At 41.0% G+C, this 22,346-nt stretch overlaps 1 protein-coding gene across 8 annotated transcripts in view; it reads right to left on the reverse strand.

The window, feature by feature from the left end:
- KITLG (KIT ligand) overlaps positions 1–4,970 on the reverse strand; it is an 89,343-nt gene extending 84,373 nt beyond the window's left edge. Inside the window, exons 1-2 of one of the 8 annotated variants that reach the window (XM_036456003.2) lie at positions 4,697–4,952; positions 221–341 (exon numbers count right to left, since the gene is read on the reverse strand). In XM_036456003.2, the coding sequence (XP_036311896.1) occupies positions 221–238 (18 nt within the window). In that variant the 5' untranslated portion in view covers positions 239–341; positions 4,697–4,952. Of the gene's footprint in view, positions 1–220; positions 342–4,696 lie in introns of all 8 variants that reach the window. The other 7 variants (XM_045588326.1, XM_045588327.1, XM_045588324.1 and 4 more) reach the window with 7 other exon arrangements.
- Positions 4,971–22,346: the final 17,376 nt, after the last annotated feature.

Genomic DNA, 22,346 nt, shown 5'->3' on the forward strand with positions numbered 1-22,346 from the left:
ATACATTGAGATCTCAAAAAAAGAAAAACAGCCCACTACCTCCTTTTTGTTTCTGGACAGAGAAAATAGATAGAGATGTGATAATAACAATTCCCTCAAACTCCCAGCCCCTTAAACAGTTCTTCCTGTGCCTAAAGTCAAGTAAAAAGGAAAAACACATTCTGCTGCATCTGAGGATACAGTCAATGGTTTCTATGAGACAAAGTCTATACAAACTAACCTTGAACACAGCGTACATTACAAAAGCATCCTGGTGTTGCCTCAATTTGTTTCATAAATGTTCTGGCTACACAGGTGACTTACGCCCAAAAGCAGTCCCCTGCAGCTGTTGGATTCATGTACTAGAAAAAAAGATAAAAGATCACTCCTAAGATTGATTTACATCCAAATGCCTTACCCTAATTTACAAAAGGGAACATTAAGGTAATCAAGAAAAGGAAAAACAAAAATCTCCCAAACTTGCATAGTGGATAAAAATTCACTGCAGGTTGCCTGGGAAAGACCAAAAGGACACTATGCAGAAATGAATGCATGGCCTCACTCAGAAGAGCAAGTGCAGGAATGCTAAGGATAGGATAAGCTAAGTCTCCAGCCTCAAATGAAATAAACCCTCAGCATCCTACAAGGGAACTCAGAGAGCAAAAGTGTGGAAATATGGACGTGAATCAGAAATGGCGGTGATATTTCCGTTTTCTATTTCTATTTTCAATTCTAATTCTCTCATTCATTTTTTCTTTTAAAGGTTTTAACATCCTTGATGCCACATATAGCCTTTGTTTTCATACATTCCTAGTTTGCTCTGTGTTCATTACAGTCTATAAACAGACATCAGCCTGGAATGGGCAGCACTGAATCCACAGATTCAGATTTGTCTGTCTGTTTTGCCAGTGAAGCACCATATGCCTGCAATAGTCAGTTTTTCTCTGGTCGTTAAGTTAACCAGCAGGCAATTCTCTTAGGAACAATACATTCAGACTGTAACTACAGTAGGCCACTGTGCTGGGATAAAGATATATGTAAAATCTCCTTTAATCCTTACAATCACCAAGTGAGAAAACCCTTTATGACCATTTTATAACCATCATACAGATTACAAAATGGAATTCCCAAGAAGTTTAACCATTTGCCCAGGGTCGTTTGTCTCACCAGTGGTAAACCAGGAATTAGAATCTAAGTCTTCAAAAGCTAGAGCTACATGACACACACACATTGTGTGTCCACTACATCTGAGGCGCTCCCTGGACATGGTGGGAAGGGCACGTGGAGTGCAGACGTGCATAAAACCTCCAATATTCAGACCAGCCATTTGGGCAGGGATTTCCCCCCCACTGGTGATGGGAAGATGTCAGTCACCCCCCATTAAAGAAGAAATGTGGTTCACAATGTGCTATGTTCAAATCAGCAGTTAGACATAAATAAAATTTAGCAATTTTAATTGGTTTGGCTCAGGCCTTCAGGTTTCCATATGGTTATTTCCTTGTTTTATGTTAAATGTAATTGACTTAGCACTTGAGTTTTAAAATCTTGGCAGAATGTATCAATTAAAAGCTACACAAAATAGAATTATTCAAAGAACACATTCCAAATGGAGTGATTTAAGGATAATATGAAAGAAATGCTCTTTTCATATTTTTTTCCTACAAACTTGCATTATCACCCAAATGACATCCTCATACAGACAAAAGAGGGATGTTTTCTTGGAACAACAAAAGCTAAAAAGCAGTGTATTTGCTTCTCTGAGAACTAATGTATGCCTAAAATGGCTTTTTTTTTTTACACTGTCTGCAAGATGCATTTTTTTTCTTAATATTTTTAAAACTGAAAGCAAATGAAAACTCTCACAAAACATCTCAAAACTAAAATGTGAGTACATCAATAAATCGGACATCAGGCCCATTAAGTTGAAAGCACTTTTTAAAATGGTCTTGCAAAATATACTGTCCAATTGTTATTTAACATACAGAGTGTTACATTAAAATAAATGGCTATTGATCAAAATAGATGTTCTTTCTGAACCTAACCTCACAATTTCCTTCAAACTGCAAAATTGTACAATATAAATAAAATGCAATCTGAAAATGCATTAATTTCTGTAAATTTGTGGTTAAATTTGTTATAATTGCTCCTCATAGCTCTTGTCCATGTAATTATTTTCTTAATGCTAAAGTCCATTCAAATGTTAAATAAATGAAAGAATAATTTATTGAACCCCAATTGTTTCTTGATGGAATTTTCACACTTATTTAGCTTAACTGAAAGGCTAGAACATCTGGTGGACCTGTGATTCTTGGAGAACTGCATAATTGCAATTAAAGCTTACTATTATTATTACTTTTATTAAGTTCTAATTTTATATCTTGAGTAATATATACTAAGAGAGAAAAAAAAAAACCTGTTTGCCTTAAAATAGAACTCTCTTACTGAGGCAATCTTTATAAATGACCATTGAAATATTGATTTAGTAAATATCCCTTTCTGGCAATTCATCTTCTTAATATTTGATTTCCTCATGCTGCTCTCCATCCATACAGAGTTGCATAAGGAATTTCTTGTACCTTTTGGATTAGAAAATTTAGTGATATTAACAAGGATCTAATCCTTCTCACCCTCATTTCCACAGATTACATTATTGATTTCATACCATTTCTGATGTCCGCCTTTACAGTGGCAAGAATGTGGAATTGCTAGAAGTATCCTTAAAGGAAACCTTGAAGGTCATTAGATCCCAGGCAATGAATGCCTTCATTCAACAAGGGCACCGCCTTCCTATGCCTGCAAGTCCTCTAACATCAGCAAGTTCCCCCAAGGGGCTTGCACTTTAACTTGGTCTGAGCAGGTCACATTTCTAAAATATTTAGCTATCTCAAATGACCCTGGCCGGCAGCACTGGTCACTAACACCATGGCGCTTCGGGCTGCATTGACCTCTTTCTAGTTTTCAATGGAATTATTCCATGTAATCAGATTTGCACAGCCATTTAATCAGAGTGAGGAAGAAGATTACAGAGCTCACATGTGTTTCGCAAAGCAAGGGTGCAAGGATCATCAATCCTACTGACACTCAGAGTGACATGATAGTATGTCGCCCTCCTTTGGAGTGTTGGTCATTAACCTGCTCTGTCTCCAGTGCTCTTGTTTAAATAGGAAGCTTTGGGCTCTCTTTCTGAACTGGTAGACAGAGATTTCTCCACCCAGATCTCACCACTACCATTCATGTGAGCAGATGCGACTGTGACAGGGAATGGGTTCTATGCTCCTGCATATTATTCCTGCAAAGCAGAAAACTTGTACAAATCAAGGAATTACATTGTAACCTCTCTTTCCTCACCAGCCTTTACCGCTTGCCTTTCAGCAGCATGCTGTGGGGATCCCAGGTGTGGCCTTCAATGCTCTGCCCATAAACCAACCTGCTTGCAGGAAGGGAACTGCACTCCCTTCCACTCCCCCTAAGCCTCTGCCCTAGAAACCTTACAAACCTTCCTGCCAGGCAATGCCCCTTCCCCCTGCTCTTTTCCACACGGGCGCCAATGACCTTGATTCTTCCCCATTCCTTTTGAATGCGTACACCCCCCAAGCCTGAATATCTATTTAAAATACGATACAAAGCGCATCCTTGAACACAGCATTTCCCCCACACTGATGCCTTCATTCTGAACTGAAAATTTCCCTTTCCCCCAACAATTCCACATTTCAGGAACTGCAATCTCAGATAGAACCTCTGGGGGGTGAAAGGGCAGCCTTACCTAACCCGGGCAGACACACACAATTCCAAAGTGGAGAGGCGAGAAGAGGTAAGTAGGAACTGCAGTGGTGAAAAGAACTGTAGACTGGAGCACCATGGGGTCCTTTCTGAATGACAAGACACATTATCTGCCTCAACGGGGCTGGGGGAGTGGGGATCTAATTGTACCCCTGGGCGGTGTTGTACCCAGTGTTTAAGTGTATAACCACAATTTAGCAGCACTGAGAATTCCCTCAATAACTATAATTAGAGGTGCCCATTTTTTTTTTTTTTTTTTTTTAAGAAACTTTCTATTCCGTAATGAAAGAAGGTGGGCGCCATGTGGAGGTATCACCTCATCTAGAGTTCTCCGGAAAGCTCCCCCATTGCTGCAAACCCCGCCAATGCTGGGGGGAACCAAGTATCCGCGGGCGGCCGGGCAGGTTCTCTGCCCCGCGGAGCGCCGCTAAGGAACGCGAGGTCGGCTTGGCTCCCGCGGTGGCACCCGCATCCCCACGAGCCCCGAGCCCACTTGAGGGCTGCCCAGAAACCTGGGTGCGAGGGCGAGCGAGCGAGCGAGGGTGGCGTACGGGGAGCCGTTTTGTAATCTCCCCGGGAAAATGTCTCCCGTGCAAAGACATGCTTTTCCGTGAGAACTTAAAACTCTCCGACCCAAAAGAGCACATCCTGCCTCCTCACAGGAACTGCGGCTCGTCCTGACAGCTCCGAACTTAGCGGCTGAGGCTGCGAACTTGGCACCGGCTCCCTCCCATCACTCCCCCTCCCGCTCTCCCCGGCTCACCGGGCCCGGGCGGCTCGGGCTCGCTCGCCACGCCCGTCTCCCCCGCAGCTCCTCGGCGGGTCCGGCGGGCGCAGCCCGGTCCGCCCAGGCAGCTCCGGTGCCGGGGCGCGCCGGCCTCCGGGCGCGATTTTCTTGGAGAGCCGCTCGGCGAGCTCCCGGGTGCGCCCTACTCACTTGTGTCTTCTTCATAAGGAAAGGCAGCGCTGCGATCCAGCCCAGGCAGCGGTGTGGCGACTCCGTTTAGCTGTGCTGGAGCTCCAGCATAGTGCACGGGCAGCGGCTGCAGATAGTCCACGCATTGGGTAGCCCGAGCGCAGCGCCCTGTCCACGGCCCGTGCTCCCCGCGGCGCTCACGGTCCCGGTCCCGGCGCGAGGCAGCGAGTGAAACCCCGGCCGGCGCGCAGCCAGCACTTTTATATCCCTCCCGCCCGCCTGCCCGCTCCGGACACGCCTCCTTCCCTTCCGGAGCCCCGAGGAGCGAGTCCCGGCCCCGGCGCGGGGTGTGGGGGGCGGAGGGTGGGGAGATTGGAGATCGGGAGGGCTTCAGCGCCTCGGGGATGACCCAGAAGTTGAACAGATCGGGTGAAGCGCGTCCCGTTGCCCGCGGGCCCCGGACGCGCACCGGCGGGAGGCCACGAGGGCGCACGGGCTCCAAGGGCGAAGCTTACCAACCTGCAGCCTGGCAGCCGCTGCGCGCCAGACGCGACCAGTCCAGCGCGGCCTCTCAGTGCTCAGGGGCTCACCTGGCACCGCCTGGACAAGCCAAATACTTTGCTGGTTAGACAAAGCCCAGTACAGGGGTGTTTGGGAAGAGGACTCAGGAGCCTAGCAAATAACTCACCCTGCCCTCCTCAGGGGATCAATTAGGATTTAGACCATTGTTTTACCCCTCTAATTTTTTTTTAACAATTACTTTAGTGAAAAAAATATTTTATAATTAAAGGAATTGTTTATTCAGGGTTAAGTATTGCTAAGTGAGTTGCTAAATTCAGAAGGGTTCATGGCTGCTTCTTTAGAAATTAAGATTGAAAGGAAGTGTAGATTATTAACTGTGCAGCTTGCACACACAGCAAGTGTTCTGGGAACGGCTTTTTTGTTAGAGAAGTTTTTGAAATCAGAAAGATAATGAACAATAATATTCGCGAACACCATTATGTGATGCACTTAATTACATACAAGGCATCATGCCAAGGACTTTACATGGATTATATAATTAAATCTTTTCCTCAGGCTATTGTATAGATCCTCCCATTTTTATTCCCATTTTATAGATGGTGAAAGGGAGGCTCAATGAGGACACTTTTCCCAAACCACAGCTAGTAAACAGCAGACCTTCATTTGAATCCAGTGCTCTGGCTGTACCATCTTTAAAAATTACATAAAATAAATGTTTTATTGAGTCTCCAAAACCTTTTTGTATGTTTGTTATAACTGGAGACCATTAAAAAGGCATTTTAATTTTTTTTTAAAGAAAATGTTAACTAGACATTAACATCAATAATGGGTTAGAACAAGAATAATGGATAAATGTAGGAATTAGGTATTTTAATAAGAGAGTAGGATTCAAAGTTTGCCTTCATCAGTTGAGTGCGCCTTTGTTAAAAATGAATGAGCTAAACCTACCAGTATAACCATTAGAGAAAAAGAAACTAGGCAAAATTTGAAGCTCACTGTGTTAGTTTTCTACTGCTGCTGTACCAAATAACCATAAAGGTAATGGCTTAACACAAACTTAATCTTTTATAGTTTGGAGCCATAAATCTCACGGGGCTAAATATTGGAGAAAATTCCTTTCCTTGCCTTTTCTGGCTTCCAGAAGCTGTCTATTTCTTTGGCTCATAACCTCCTTCATTGTCAAAGTCAGTAATAGTGAGTTCAATCCTCCTCACTTCAAACCATTTGACCCTCCCTTCTGCCTCTCCTACTTTGCTAAACACCTTGTGAATATATTGGGCTCACCTGGGTAATCCAGGATAATCTCCCTATTTTGGTCAGCTAATTAGCAATATAATTTCCATCTTTGCCACATAACATAACATAACATAACATAACATAACATAACAACATGGCATAACATAACATGTTCACAAGTTCCAGGGATTAGGATGTTGACATCTTCAGAGGGCCCCTACTCAGTCTACTATACAACAGCATAAATTTGGGGAGAACATGGAATGGAAATGCGGACTAGTTATGTCACTGGGCATTCTTCCAGGGCTTCACTCCAAGTGGCTCTGGAGCTCACAGCTAGAAGACTATCTCCAAGATTAGGAAAATTAGTGTATGAAAAAAGGACTACAAGAAAAGTTTAAAGTAATTGCTATATATATATATATATATATATATATATATATATATATATATATATATACATATATACACACACACACACACACACACACACACACACACACACATATATATATATATATATATATATATATATATATATGTGTGTGTGTGTGTGTGTGTGTTATTTCAGAGGCAAGAGAGAGGGAGGAGAGAGAGATAGAAACATCAATGATGAGAGAGAATCATTGATTGGCTGCTTCCTGCATGCCCCACACTGAGGATCAAGCCTGTAACCCGGGCATGTGCCCTGACCAAGAATCAAACCTATCATCTCCTGGTTCATAGGTTGATGCTCAACCACTGAACAACACCAGCCCAGTCATAACTCTGTATCTTTTCTTTCTTTCATAGTGCTGTGCTACAGTTGCTATATGATCATGTTATTTGAAATCTAGTCAAGAGAATAAAGAAAACATATCAAAGGGATTTAAAAGAGTTAGTATGCAAATCAACCATAGTAGGCAAGGTCAGAAGTGGGTCAGGAAGACTGAGATTTCTCTTTAAAGTGTGCCTTGAAGAGGAGGCATGGGCCAGAATCCAGTTCCCTAACAGAAACAAAAGCAGGAGGTACTTCAAAGTGAACAAGTGGCACAGCTATGGCCCAAGTGGATAAGAGGCATGGGGAATTTCTTCTTTTAGAAATAGACACTCACAATGGGTACACAGAGTTCAACATTTGATACATTAGAAAGAAAGTCTCTTCATGATTATCTAGTCTTTCCTTGCATACTTTCAATGCTAGTTGGTCTACCATGCTGGTGGGGTGTTTTTTTTTTTAATCAATCTAATTGTTGAATAGCTTAAAAAAAAAACTTTAATATTTGTTCTTATTAAAAAACAGATTTCATTTAGTAACTAAATCTTCTCGGTCTTGTTTTGTGCACATGAAACGTCTTTTTCTTCACCACTTTGTGGCTGCCCCTGGTAGAAACACAGGTTGTTTTCAATACCCTTCTTTAAAAAAGTGGCACCCCAAACTAAAGCTCATATTTCTGCCAAGGCCAGACCAGTCCAGAGGGAGGCCATCCATTCTCATCTTTGGAGAAGGTGAAAAAAGAGAAGGAAAAAAATCACACATTGATTTTTAATTCCTCTGCCAAGAACTGGTAACTTACCATTGCTCTTGGGACAAAGCAGTAAATACCTTAGCAAAGGCTTCAAGTGTTCCAGGGTCTGGCCCCTTGCTGCCTCTTCAAAGTCAACTCATGCTGTGCCTCCCTGCTCAAGAGACAAGGGCCTTCTTTCTGTTCCTCACTATTCCCTCTCATTTCAGAACCTTTGTATGTACCCTTCCTTCTGCCTCTGCTTAGACCACTTGGTTCAACCCTCTTCTCTTTGCCTAGTAAATACTTTCTCATTCTTTAGATCTCAATTCAATATTCCCTCTGTTCCCTCAGGCAGGCTTTCTCAAATACTATGATTCCATCAACTTCTTATTATAAACACTAGAGGCTTAGTGCATGGATTCATGCATCGGTGGGGTCCCTCGGCCTGGCCTGTGGGGATCAGGCCTATACCAGTTTGCCAGCATCCTCTAAGGCACATGTGTCAAACACAAGGCCCGCGGGCCAAATCCGTCCCGCCAGGCCTTGCAATGTGGCCCGCACCGCGCTGTCATCACTGCACTCTGCTGCGTTTCCATCACAATGACAGTTTATGACTGTTCAGTAAACCATTCGGCCCGCGATTTAGGCTGAATTTTAGATTTTGGCCCCTTCTCTGATTGAGTTCGACACCCCTACTCTAAGGGGTCCCGGATTGCAAGAGGGTGCATGCCAGGCTGAGGAACCCCACCAGTGCACAATTGGGGCTGGGGAGGTGTGTCCTGGAGAGGGCTCCAGGGTGTGTCCAACCTATCTGGCCCAGTCCTGATTAACCAGACCCCAGCAGCAAGCTAACCTAATGGTTGGAGCGTCTGCCCCCTGGTGGTCAGCGTGTGTCATAGCAACTGGTCGACCAGTCGAATGAACAGTCAGGCACTTAGCTTATTAGGCTTTTATTATATAGAACAAGTAGAAATTCCCTCTCTTTTGTAGTATTTGCTAATTTGACATTTCTTTGTGTGATAATTCGATTAAACTCATTGACTATGATGCTTATCACTTATAATTTTACCTTCGGTGTCTTTTATAGTGAATAGAACATAGTAAATCTCTTAAATATTTTTCTAATTAGGTTACTGATACCAGATATGAGTTAGGAAGTGGGTTTGGCCCTTAGCTTATATTATGTCACTAATTTCTCTCAACAATTATGTAAGTGAAATAATTATTCTATTTCATAAATAAGAAAACTGAGGACCAATAAGGTAAGGTTTTTTATTTAAGATTCTTCCATCATTAAGTGGAAAAATCATGATCTAATCCAGGCATATGGGCTATGGTTAGGACTCTTTGTCTGCCCAATACAATTTCCTCTTCTTCTGCTATCAGGACCCCACTTTCTTTTGTAGAATTCACACTGGATTCCATGCCTTTCAGGAGGATTTGTCGTTCACAAGGTTCTGTTCCCCTCACAACTGGGTCTAGGTCCAGCCAGTTGTCTGATTGGTGAGGTGTGGATATCTGAGGTGTGCCAGTCAGAATCCACTGTGGAACTCAGCTGCTGAAGTTAATTGGAAAGTTGACCTCTTCCCTATGGTGTGCCAAGCCACAAAAATGTGAACTTCCTTTATCCTATAGGTGTGTGGTTTTATCATCCCTAAAAACAATAAAAGATATCAGTTTACAGAGTTTTCTTTGAATAATCCAAATTTTCTAGTATTCAGGGAATGCTATCAAGCCCATTTGTTTAGCTCACTTGTTTTTAAATTACAGAATAAAGATTAGCAAATATTGCCAACAATAGTGAATACTTAAATTATTGATAGTCAGCCTTCCTTTGCATTTATACTGTGCCTAAAAAATTAATCACAGGTCCAATTTAAAAATTGACAATAAATAATTACATTCATGAAGAAAGTTGAACCTGTATAATACCTAATCAGAGATACTTTTTTTGTGAAAGTCTAAAGGTGTTCATAATATTAATTGAGAAGGTTCTATTTAGTGTTATAAATAAATATTGATCACACATCATATAGAATTTGATTGCAAAATAAAAAAGAATTAGTGTTCTGTTGATATAATTATAATGTAAATAGATAATTAGATGCCATGTTTATCAAATAATCAAGAAAGTATTGGCTTCTTGATTTTTAGCTTAGATGCTCAAATAACATGAAATAACACAACTTTTAGCTTATATTATGTCAAAATACTTACATATTTGACCAAGGTTCCCTCTTCTCTATGACATTTTAAAAATATGTTACCTAATTGTACATTTTGCATATTTTTCCTGATTATGGCTTTCATATATAGTGCATAACCTTTATGTGTATTAGATAAATTTAGGTTGATGTTTTCAGCAGTGATGTTATTCTCTTTAGTTATCTGATTTTAAAAGACATTTGTGGCCTCAACTATGGCAGTTCTTTTTTATATTCTACTTTTGAAATGCCTGCTCTCTAATGAATCATTTACATGAGAAATTTCTACAGCATGGCTTATTTCCTAATTGACATGTTTGTTCTATACAACTCTTGGATGGCACAGTTAATAAAGAGTGCAGAAACAGACAGATATGCTATTTTGAAAAGCTCTGTCACAGAGGCAATGTGACTCTCCTGACAATCTCTTCTACAGAAGTTATAAACAGGACAGCACAGCAATTGTCATATATTTGGGACTTTCTTCTTTCTTTCTTTTTTTAGGAGTAGTGGGTGATAAAAAATAGATTTGACATTAAGGTAGCTAGGGACCAAATAACTTTATACTGTGTGTTCCACAATCTGAAATAAGCTACTTTTTTTCCCTACTGCATGTGCAACTGATTAAACAAGTAGCAGATTTTTTTTTTTTTGTGCTATCGTGTCTCCCTTCAGCGTCATCAGACCACTTATCAAGTTTAGATAAAAGACACTTGTTCACAATGTACCTCATTGTCAATGTTTTCCCTCTGCTAGGAACTGTTTGCTGTGACTCCATCTTCAGAGGTTATGAGGATCTTGACCAGTTTTTAACCTACTTTTGAGGGATGACCTTGAGGAAAGAGTTGGTTTTCAAAATTTAGAGATCCAGACTTAGAATGGTTAGTAAATCCTAGACATTGCTATAATCAGCCTCATATATCAGCCATTCTTACCCACTTTCCTTTGCTTTATTCCAATTTCACTCAAAAATGTCTTTCCATGCTGTAGAGACTCCCCTGGAAAATCCCAGAAACCAACTTTCTCATTCTGAAGACACATGCAAGGTGAGATAAGAAAATGAAATGATCATTGTCATAACCATTGGTTTTTAAATATGTATTTTCTTTGTCCTTTGTAAATGATACATATTTAAATGGGATTATTGCTATGATATTCTTCATTGTCCTTAAAATATGCAGCATGGCATTAGGTGTATGCTATTTGATTGAGGGTGCATCCAGGTGCTGTTAGAATTCTACTCAAGAATTTCAGCCTAGGGCTGCCAGCTAGCTTCCTCAGTAGAGAGGTTCCATGCTTGAGAGGGTACTAATGTCAGCACTTACATTATTTATCTCTATGCAGTCCAAATCTAGCTTATTCATAGATGTTGGAAATATGTTAGAAATAAGAGTGTTAGGTGTTATTCATTAATAACATATTTTATGGCAAAATACTTTTTTAGAGGAGAAAAAAAATAACTCATTGAGCAACATCCTTAATGTAAGAAAGCTCTCCTTGGTAAAACTGAAGTTTTTCAGAAATGCATTGGCTAAAATTGTTTTAGAGACATAGACAAGAACATAGTATAAGTATTCAAGGAGGCCTGAAGCCTTTAGCAGTAGGAATGATGCTTGAACTTCAGCCCTAAAGAGATTGGTTTCAGCCATTGGTATGGGAAGATTTCTTTTTTTCTTAAATATATTTTATTGATTTTTTACAGAGAGGAAGGTAGAGAGATAGAGAGCTAGAAACGTCGATGAGAGAGAAATATCGACCAGCTGCCTCTTGCACACCCCCTACTGGGATGTGCCTGCAACCAACTTACATGCCCCTGACCGGAATCGAACCTGGGACCTTTCAGTCCACAGACCAATGCTCTACCACTGAGCCAAACCGGTTTTGGCAGGTGTGGGAAGATTTCTTATGATGAGTTTGTTTTGAGTAAATATTTCATGCAAGATATAAATGGGAGCATTTACTGGTAACTGTACCAAGAGCTAGATACTTATCAAACTTTAAGGAATAGTTTGTATGAACTGAATTGTGTCTATTTGTTAGCATATTGTTCTATACGGATTGCAGAATTTAGTTTATGATTTGCTTTCATTATGATCTGAAGCGAAATAATCTATATATATAAAGAGCCAGGGTCCATAATGACCAAGGCTCAACCAAACTCTGGAAGTCAGGGCTGGGTTGCTGTGGTGACCCAACACTGACTGCCTAGGGGGCTGTGGATCAAGCCAAGAGAGAGGCCTGCAGAGAGAGGCAGGGTCTGATCCCCAGCCTCCATGGCAGCTGTTGATCAGCACTTGCCTTTCTTTTTCTCTCCCAGCTTTTCCAGCAGCCCTAACTCTGTTTCTCTCTGGGCCTCCTCAGGGCTGCTGATCAGCCTCGCCTCTTTGATCAGGCCCAGAGATACTGACTGGCATAGAAACCAACCAATTGGAACCAAATCTGAGTGAAGTGTCAGAAGCCAATGGCTGCCTAGAAGACAGAGCTTTGAATGCTGACTGGCATAGGAACTGACCAACAGAACCTAATCTGGGTAAACTGCAAAACAAGAACCTAAGGTGGGGGCTAAGGAGGAATTTTTAAGGGCAATAGCTATTTGGTGTAAGGTGTAAGAAAGTGGTTCAATTTTTTAATGATCACTTTGGCACTATAGTGCATATGGCTGGCTATCAGTACAGATATAGGGATTATGTATTTTTGTCTGCCAAGAACATCTCCTCCTGCTGAAAAAGGCTCCTCCCCACCCACCATTTAAGCAATCTTATCCTATATAATCTATCTATACTATCGATACTAAAAGGGTAACATGCTAATTAGACTGGGTCGACTGGCTATCTTCCGGACATCTGACTTCCTTTCAGACAAAGCAATGATGGTGGGGGCCGAGGAAGAGACATTAGGGGTGATCAGGTTGGCATGGGAGGGCAGTTGGAAGCAAGGTCAGGCTGGCAGTGGAGGGCAGTTAGGGGTGATGAGGCAGGCAGAGACAGCTAGGGGCAATCAGGCTGGCATGGGTGAGCAGTTAGGGACAACATCAAGCCAGCATGGGAGGGCCATTGGGAATGAGATCAGGCAAACAGGGGAGAGAAGTTGAGGGCAACCAGGCTGGCAGGGGAGGGCACTTGGGGGCAAGATCAGGCTGGCAGCTGAAGGCAGTTAGGGGAAATCAGGCAGGCAGGCAGGTGAGCAGTTAGAAGGCAGCAGTCCCAGAGTGCAAGAGAGATCAGGCCTAAACCAGAGGTCAGACATCTCCCAAGGGGTTCCCAATTGGAAAGGGTGCAGGCTGGGTTGAGGGAACCCTATTCCTGTGCACAGATTTCATACACCGGGCCTCTAGTCCATCATAAAGAACTCAAGTTATACATGTTAAATTGGCTTAAGGTCAGTTCATAATTGTTTATGGAGCCCTTACAAAGTGCTAACTACTTTGCATATATTATTTAATCTTTATGATAACCTATACAACAATCCTCACAATGCTCTTTACACAACTGTTATTGTTTGTTATGGTTTTTAAAAATATATATATTTTATTGATTTTTTTACAGAGAAGAAGAGAGAGGGATAGAGAGTTAGAAACACCAATGAGGGAGAAACATCGATCAGCTGCCTCCTGCTCACCCCCCACTGGGGATGTGCCAGCAACCAAGGTATATGCCCTTGACCAGAATCGAACCTTTTGGTCTGCAAGCTGATGCTCTGTCCACTGAGCCGAACCGGTTTTGGCTGTTATGGTTTTTAGTAAGCCATCCATACATAGGGTGGTGGTAATCATTATCATTATTTAGAAAAAGAAAAACAAGATTATCACATCCTCCTATGTGGTGGGTACAGTCACCTTGTATTGTAGAAGAAGAAACTAAGCCACAGGGTAGTTAGGTGACTACTCAGGGTCACAGAACTAGAAAGTGCCTGCATGACTCTGAAAGCCCTTCCTTCTAACCATGATGTTTTACTGCATCCCTTAATGATTCTTGTTAAATAGAGGAACTTATGGCTAAGAAATGAGTTAAATATTTCTTATAAAGAGTATTTATGTTGCTGAGTTTCCTTATGTGCTTGAAAGGTAGAAAATAACCTGTCAAGTCTTCGGGCATGCTGGGTAGCTATGGGATAATTAGACACCTTTCAAAGTAGTACTCTCAGCGTGGAAAATGTCCTTAAGGACTTTGATTCAAATGACTGATTTCATGACAATGAAGGGCTCAGAAGCTGAACAAGGTTCTTTTATGAAGACCAAAGGAAATCGTTAGGCTAGCACTGAGTCTTTTCAGGGTGAACATTGGATGCTGAAGATTATCTGTGCTGATTTCCCCCTAATCCCGTTATTGGGTTTCTCGTTACTCGACCTTAGGATAGCTTGTACAATATCATCTCTGTAACCTTTGTGTTTGTAGGTTTATCTTGATCAACTATCAGTGCAAAGTGAGAAGCCGCCTTTCATCTGGTTTCCAATGGTGCTAACTAGAAAAAAAGAAAAAGAAAAAAAAAAAGGAAGCTAAAGAGTTTTCATTGAGCAGAAATAAAGTAGTCAAGGTATGAAAGCACTGATAGTGAACCTAAAGAAGGCATTTGAAGCAGGAAGCCTTCCTAGGGAGAAGGTTCACTAAAGAATAGCGACACGGTAGGACACTGCGAACAAAGAGGGTTTTCTATAATCTTGATGATTTTCAGCGGAACAAAGTTTCCCTGCTTCAATAAGAGTTTTTGTCAATTCATCCTTATGCTGAAACTGTTCTCCTAAATCAATTGTATCAAAGATCTGGCATTATTAAGGAAGATAATCCTTGAACTTTTAGCATTATATAAAGGAAAGCTGGCAAAAAGAAAGAAAACAAAAGAAAGTAAGAAAGGAAAAGAGAAGAAGAGAAAGAAAGAAAACAAGAGAGAAAAGAAAAGAGAGCATAATGCTCCATGACCTTCCTACCTCCAAGAGAACAAGTTTGATTTGGGGAGACCAGCTAACTCCAGTGGAACAGCAGAGAGGCTGCACAGCCAAGGAGGGAGGAGAGAACAAGGAAGTTGTAAAACACTAGATGATTTATATTACAACTGTTAATTAAATGAAAGAAGGAGGTGCATTGCGCTTATCTAACATGCTTTCCTTTTATGCTGTGTCGTAATGTAAAGAACATTACCTTTGCAGTCAGTCAACAGACCTGGGTTTACATCCTGGCTCTACCACTTTCTGCCTGGGAAATTGAAGGCAGAGTATTTAACCTCTCTGAGCTGCAGTTCCCATAGAGTTAAGTGAAGTTCCCAGTAGTGTTGCAGTCTATATCTGTCAAGAACCTTCTGTTTAACCTTGGGCAGCTCAACCTCTCTGGGCACCAGAAGCTCCATCTGTAAAATCTCCCTGGCTCAAATCTAGGACTTTTCCATGCATGTGTGCACAAAATAGAAAGGACTGACACTTTGAGTGTTTTTTGTTCTGTAATGACTACCTAGTGGTAGCATTCTAAAGATTAGGCAGTAATGCATTTCAAGTCCTAGCTCATAGTAGCCAGGCAATAAATGGCACAAACGTTATGCAGTAAATATTAGAACTACATATGAAACTCACTCAAGATCTGTTGGTGGCATTGGCTTACTTGGTACTTGCTTTTGTAGAGAAAACTATACGCCAGAGAAGGCAATATGTGAGGCAAAAATGTCTCATATTTAAATTGTTCTCCATTTTCTAAAGCATAATCATATCCCCACAGAGAAAGACACACATACACCATACTTCCTGTGCTCTAGAAAATAAGGCTGAGATCCAGAGAAATTTAGTGATATTGACTAAAAATGATAGGTGTTTAAATAGGGGAGTCAGGCCTGAAATCTGGATTCCTGAATTCTGTTCTCGAGATCTCTCCTTTATACCACACTGACACTGTCCAGTAGTCTGGCATACCTTTCTAGAAATCCCCTCTTAGGGTAAACAGTTAAGAGCAAGAAATAAATCCTCAAATTAAGAGTTCATGATGTGTTGATATCCTTGGCTTATCGTGTCATTCTTTATATGTAAAAAAAAAAAAAGAAAAAAGATAATTAGTTCTCTGTAACACTTATATAGAAACTGAGAGTACACCCTTTTGCTAAATTGAGTGACCTATTGTAACTATCAGATATTTTAAAAATATGTTTTTGTTGATTTCAGGGAGGAAGGGAGAAGAGAGAGATAGAAACATCAATGATGAGAGACGCTCATTCATCAGCTGCCCCCTGCATGCCTCCTACTGGGGATGGAGCTTGACCAGAATCAAACTGTGATCTCCTGGTTCACGGGTCCATGCTCAACCACTGAGCCACACCTGTGGGCCTCTTTCAGTTTTGAGCTTTGAACGAATTTTAGGCTCTTGAAAATTGAAAATTAGCAAAATATTTTGTCATTTTCAGAAAGAAAAATTGAAGTTTTTAAGGGCACAAATCAAATTTATCAACTCTAAATAGCTAAATAAAAATATTTTGATTAAAATAATGAAAATTGGAATATCAACAAAATTATTAAATTTTCTTTGAAACATGTCTACTTATAGTATATTATATTATTTAGAAGAATTGCGCTTATAAGAGTCTAGCACAAATTGACTTAGATTCCTTAATATAGCTTATTTGACTCAGCTAAATATTTTACGATTTAACACCTTTTCCTTTCTATTATTAAAATACTTTTAAAAAGTAACAGAAACATAAAGCATTGTATAAGTGTATGTATTTACTATCTATTTCAGTTCATCCAACCTACAATAATTTAAGTCAGCCTACGATGGTCATAGAGAGCCTTTCTCCAGGGCATGAGGCTGGAGAAAACTAAGATAACTAAGGCATCTGTCTGCCTTTGAGGAATTCAGCATATAGGCTTTATGGTAATAAAAGCTTATAGTTGCTAACTTTTACTGATCTTTTCCTGTGTATCAGCCACACTGCCAAGAGTTTTGCAATATGTTTTATTTAATACCTCCACCTAAATCCTTGGGAGATAGCATTTTATTAGCCCCATTTTGTAGATGAGAGAATAGTACCTTAGATTAAGAAATTTATCCACAGACATATGGCTCAGAAGTGGTTTAATTAATAATTCCCTTGATATACTAACATGAATATACAGACAGAAACAAAACTACTTACATAAGTAAACACAAATACTTGCAACTTTTATTTTTTAAAATATGAATATATTTTTTCTTCTGTGATTGAAAGAAAGGTATTTATTGCTATTGTTGTTTCTCCTACCAACTTATTCTTAAATAAGGATTAGTGATAGTAGTATCATCATTGTGCAAAGCATTCACAATCACAAAGAAGGGCAAAAGCCTTTCGTAGCTATTAAATTAATTCTCAAATGCTCTGTCCCTAACACTACATTTTGCTCATTAAAAAAAAAAAAAAAAAAAAAAGCCTAAGTGATATTTAAACTTTTGATTGTCTTCATAATAAAATGCCTAATTTTCAACCATATTTGTGCTCTTTCTAGAAAATTGTATTAATAACATGCTTTGAAGATATTCAGAACTGTTTATTATAAAAGGATCCTGCCCTAACCGGTTTGGCTCAGTGGATAGAGCGTCAGCTTGCAGACTGAAGGGTCCTGGATTCGATTATGGTCAAAGGCACACACCTTGGTTGCGGGCACATCCTCAATGGGAGGTATGCAGGAGGCAGGTGATTGATGTTTCTCTCCCATCAATATTTCTGATTCTCTATCCCTCTCCCTTCCTCTCTGTAGAAAAATCAATAAAATATATTAAAAATAAATAAATAAATAAATAATAAAAGAATCCCAAGCACACATGAGGTCCTGTAAGAGGAGCACAAGTATAGGAGGGAATTTTAGGGGCAACATGAGGCTTTAAGAAGACTAGACTTTCTTTTCCCATTCTGAAGTTTTAGATAGAAAAGTCTTGATGGAATTAGAAAAATATTAGGGATAATTCATGCATTTTAATAGTAGATTGACTGACTGTATTAGTTTCCTAAGTTGCAAAAAACAAAACAAAACCTACCACTGACTAGGTGCTCAAACAACAGACATTTATTTTCTCACAATTCTGGAGGCTGGAAGTCTAAGATCGCAGTGTCAGCTGGGTTGGTTTCTTCTGAGATCTCTCTCCTTGGCTTGCAGATGGGCCCCTTCTTGCTGTGTCCTGACATGGTTGTCCCTCTGTGCACATGTGCCCTGGGTGTCTTTTTGTGTGTTCAAATTTCTTATTAGAACAGCAGCGAAATTGAATTAGGGCTCATCCTATTAGCCTCATTTTAACTAAATTATGTCTTTAAAAGGTCCTCTCTCCAAATGCAGTCAGATGGTAGGTGCTGGGACTAGAGTTTCAGCATGAATTTTGAGGGGACACAATTCAGCCTATAGCAATGACCTTTAGCTACAAAGAGCTGAGAGTTCTTCCTGATCTAGAATTTTTTGCATCTTCTTCAAATTTTTCACTGTAAAAGTTGGCCACAATCTAGGTTACTGATATGCTTTTCTTTATTTATTACAAATGACATTCCTGCTTTTCTGTACTACCAAAAGAAGGGATCATAGAATAGTGTTCTGGGTTCCCCTTCTAACTAATAGAGACACTTTTGCATGCCCAGAGCCCTTGATGTCTTGCAAATGAAGGAGGAGGGGGTCCTCAAATTCCTTGCAGCAGGAACACTCTTAGGTGGCACCAACCCTGACTTGGAAATGGAGCAGTACAGCTGCAACAGGAAAAGCGATGGCATCTACATCATCAATCTGAAGGAACCCGGGAGGAGCTTCTACGCCAGTGCCTGCCATTGCTGCTCCTGAAAACCCTGCTGACGTCAGTGCCATATGGTCCAGGAACACAGACGAGTGAGCTGTGCTGAGGTTTGCTGCTGCCACTGGAGCCACTCCCACTGCTGACACCTCACTCCTGGAACCTTCATGACCAGATCTAGGCAGCCTCCCGGGAGCTGAGACTTCGGTGGCTACGGATCCCAGAGCTGAGCACCAGCCTCTCACAGATGCCTTACATTAACCTGCCAGCCATCGCTCTGTGTACCAGACTCCCACTGCACGGTGTGCACATCGCCCTCCTGTGCAACAACAGGGAGCTCACCTAGTGGGTCTGATCAGACAGGGCTGGGAAGTTCTGCGCATGTCTCAACACCCATGGGAGGTCATGCCTGATCTCCGCTTCTGCAGAGATCAAAAAGGAAGAGCAGAGCACTGCCAAAAAGACTGCGGCCAAGGAAGAATTTCAGGGTGACTGGATGGCTGCAGCTCCCGAGTTCACTGCCACTTAACCTAGGCCTCAGACTCCTCTGCGGGTGCCCTGGTGCCTATTCAGCAGTTCCTTCTGAAGAAGAACGCTCAGCCCTCCGCTGCTCAGAGCACTGAAAGAAAGGGCAGGAGCAACTCTAATGTCTTGGACAGAAAAGGGAAATAAGATTGCTGGAAATAAAGTTTCTTTAAAAATTAACATTCCTGAATTAGCTTCCTGAATTAGTGCATATGTGTGTGCGTGTTTGCATGAGCACACACGTTTGTAAATACACACACATATATTATGTTTTTGGGTATAGATAGATAGCTGTGGTTATATCTACCTTTTATTCACTCACACATTTATAAACAAAAGTATGTATTTATTTATTGACTACTTAAATGTGACCAAATAAATAACCCAAAATCACACATTTTCACCATGCTAAAAGCATTTAATTAAGTTTCTCATTTAGATAAACCTACAATTTCATAATGCATTCAACCTGGTTTTTAAATATATTTATATAGACTAAAATATCTGCAGTTGTACTATGAGTTAAAAGTCATTCCAAGTACATTTAAAAGGAGCCCTTGTTGGCTCGAGCCAGTTCGGTTCAGGCACATGTGTCAAACACAAGGCCCGCGGGCCAAATCCGTCCCGCCAGGCCTTGCAATATGGCCAGCACCGCGCTGTCATCACTGCACTCCGCTGCGTTTCCATCACAATGACAGTTTATGACTGTTCAGTAAACCATTCGGCCCGCGATTTAGGCTGGATTTTAGATTTTGGCCCCTTCTCTGATTGAGTTCGACACCCCTAGATAGAATGTCAGCCTTCAGACTTAGAGATCCTAGTTTGATTCCGATCAAGGGCACATACCCAGGTTGTGGCCTTGATCCCAAGTAGGAGGCATGCAGGAGGCAGCCGACCAATGATTCTCTCTCAACATTGATGCTTTTATCTCTCTCTTTCCTTCTCCCTTCCTCTCTGAAATCAATATATATATATATATATATATATATATATATATATATATATATATTAAAAAAATAGATCTGTTGTTGTGGGTTGTATTTTCCAAAACATGGCTACAACAACATTTTCAATTCCACAGACTCTTGCAACTTCCCAGTCAAGAGGTGGAGTCCATGTCTTCTCTCCCTCTTCTCTAACCTGGTGGGCCTTTATGACTGCCACAACAAATAGAATGCAGCAGAAGGGACATTAAGGGTCTTCTGATAATAGCCCATGAAAAGTGTTAGTGTCGCTGAAGGAGGAATGCATGAGGCCAAAGTGGTAAGGGATTATACATTTATTACGTCATCTGGAAACCAAAAGGGCTGAGCTCCAAAATGGCACCAGCACCCAAAGACAGGGTGTCACAGGTTTTTAAAGTACTCTAGGCGAACTTTTTCTGGGCAGAGAATTCTCTGTGCATGTCTGGATTCTGGGAAAGATCAGAGGGGAGAGAAAATGTGGTCTAATCAAGTGGAATGTCCATTGTGAAGTGACTTAAAGTTCAGTTCCCAGGGGAGGAGGGTATCGATTCAATTATTTGATCAGATCTAACATTCCAGCCTTTTTGTTTTATGGAATAGAGACGAAGGTCATATCTTCCATAGTTACTTCCTGCTGAGATGGGACGTCAAGATCAAAGGGTGAAGGACGTTGATATTAGTCGCCTGGAACACTGTATAGATTTCTCATGGTTGGAGCAAGGGGTTTCAGCAGCATGATTTCCTGAGAGACTGCTTGTTGAAGGCTCAGAAGCAGTCCTGTTGAGTGACTTAGGAGGTGAAAGCTGGTCTTGAAGCTGCCACAGCATCACTTGTCTGGTTTTGCTGCTTTTCTGGGCCTGGAGCTAAAATACAACTGAGGCCTAGATGTCATCTTTATGGATGAAAAGATCAGAGATCTAAGTTGCCTGACTAGTGATATGAAAGGGAAGGATAGGTTGCCCTGAGGCTAAGGTGGACTATAAGACACGAGGTTCCTTTACCGGGTTCTGTGCTCCAAACTGAGGGGGTAATCACCATGGCTCTACTACTAAGAGGTGAGTGGTTGAGCATCTGTTGCAGTGAAAGTGGGCAGGAACACGAAATGGGCTATTATCCAAGGGAAAAGCGAAAGGGAAGCAAACTGCAGTTCCTGTGCCACATGAGGCTCTTTGGCTCCTTGATGTGGCTCTTCCACAAAATACCCCAGCCTGAGCAAGTCTATTTTGAAGAAGTGGCATTAGAAGAAGTTTAAGTTTAAAAAAATTGGCTCTCAAAAGAAATTTCAATCATTGTACTGTTGATATTTGACTCTGTTGACTAATGAGTTTGCCTACTACTGGCCTAGACTGTAGGATAATTACCTAGAAGATTGGCTACCTTTTTGAAAAATATAGTTCCTTTTTCCTTTTTTTATTGTTTAAAGTATTACAAATAGTAGTATAATACATATGTCTCCTTCCCCCCCCCCCCATTGACCTTCTCCCAGCCTCCCCTATACCCCAACACACGCCCTCACCCCCTTTACTCACTCCAGTGTCTTGCATCTATTGGTTATGCTTATGTGCATGCATACAAGTCTTTTGGTTGATTTCTTGCCTCATCCCCCAACCCTCCCAAGCCTTCCTGCTGTAATTTGACAGTCAGTTTGATGCTTCTATGCCTCTGTCTCTATCTTTTTGTTCATCATGTTATAATGTTCTTTATTATCCACAAGTGAGTAAGATCATGTAGTATTTTTCTTTCACTGACTGGCTTATTTCACTTAGCATAATGCTCTCCAGTTCAATCCATGATGCTGCAAATGGTAAGAATCACTTCTTTTTTATAGCAGCATAGTATTCCATTGTGTAGATGTACCGTAGTTTTCTAATCCACTCATCTGCTGATGGGCATTAAGGCTGTTTCCAAATCTTAGCTATTGTAAATTGTGCTGCTATGAACATAGATGTGCATATATCCTTTCTGATTGGTGTTTCTGTTTTTTTGTTTGTTTGCTTGTTTTGTTTTTTTAT

This window comes from Pipistrellus kuhlii, unplaced genomic scaffold (genome assembly GCF_014108245.1).
Source record: "Pipistrellus kuhlii isolate mPipKuh1 unplaced genomic scaffold, mPipKuh1.p scaffold_m20_p_3, whole genome shotgun sequence".
Taxonomy (NCBI): Eukaryota; Metazoa; Chordata; class Mammalia; order Chiroptera; family Vespertilionidae; genus Pipistrellus; species Pipistrellus kuhlii.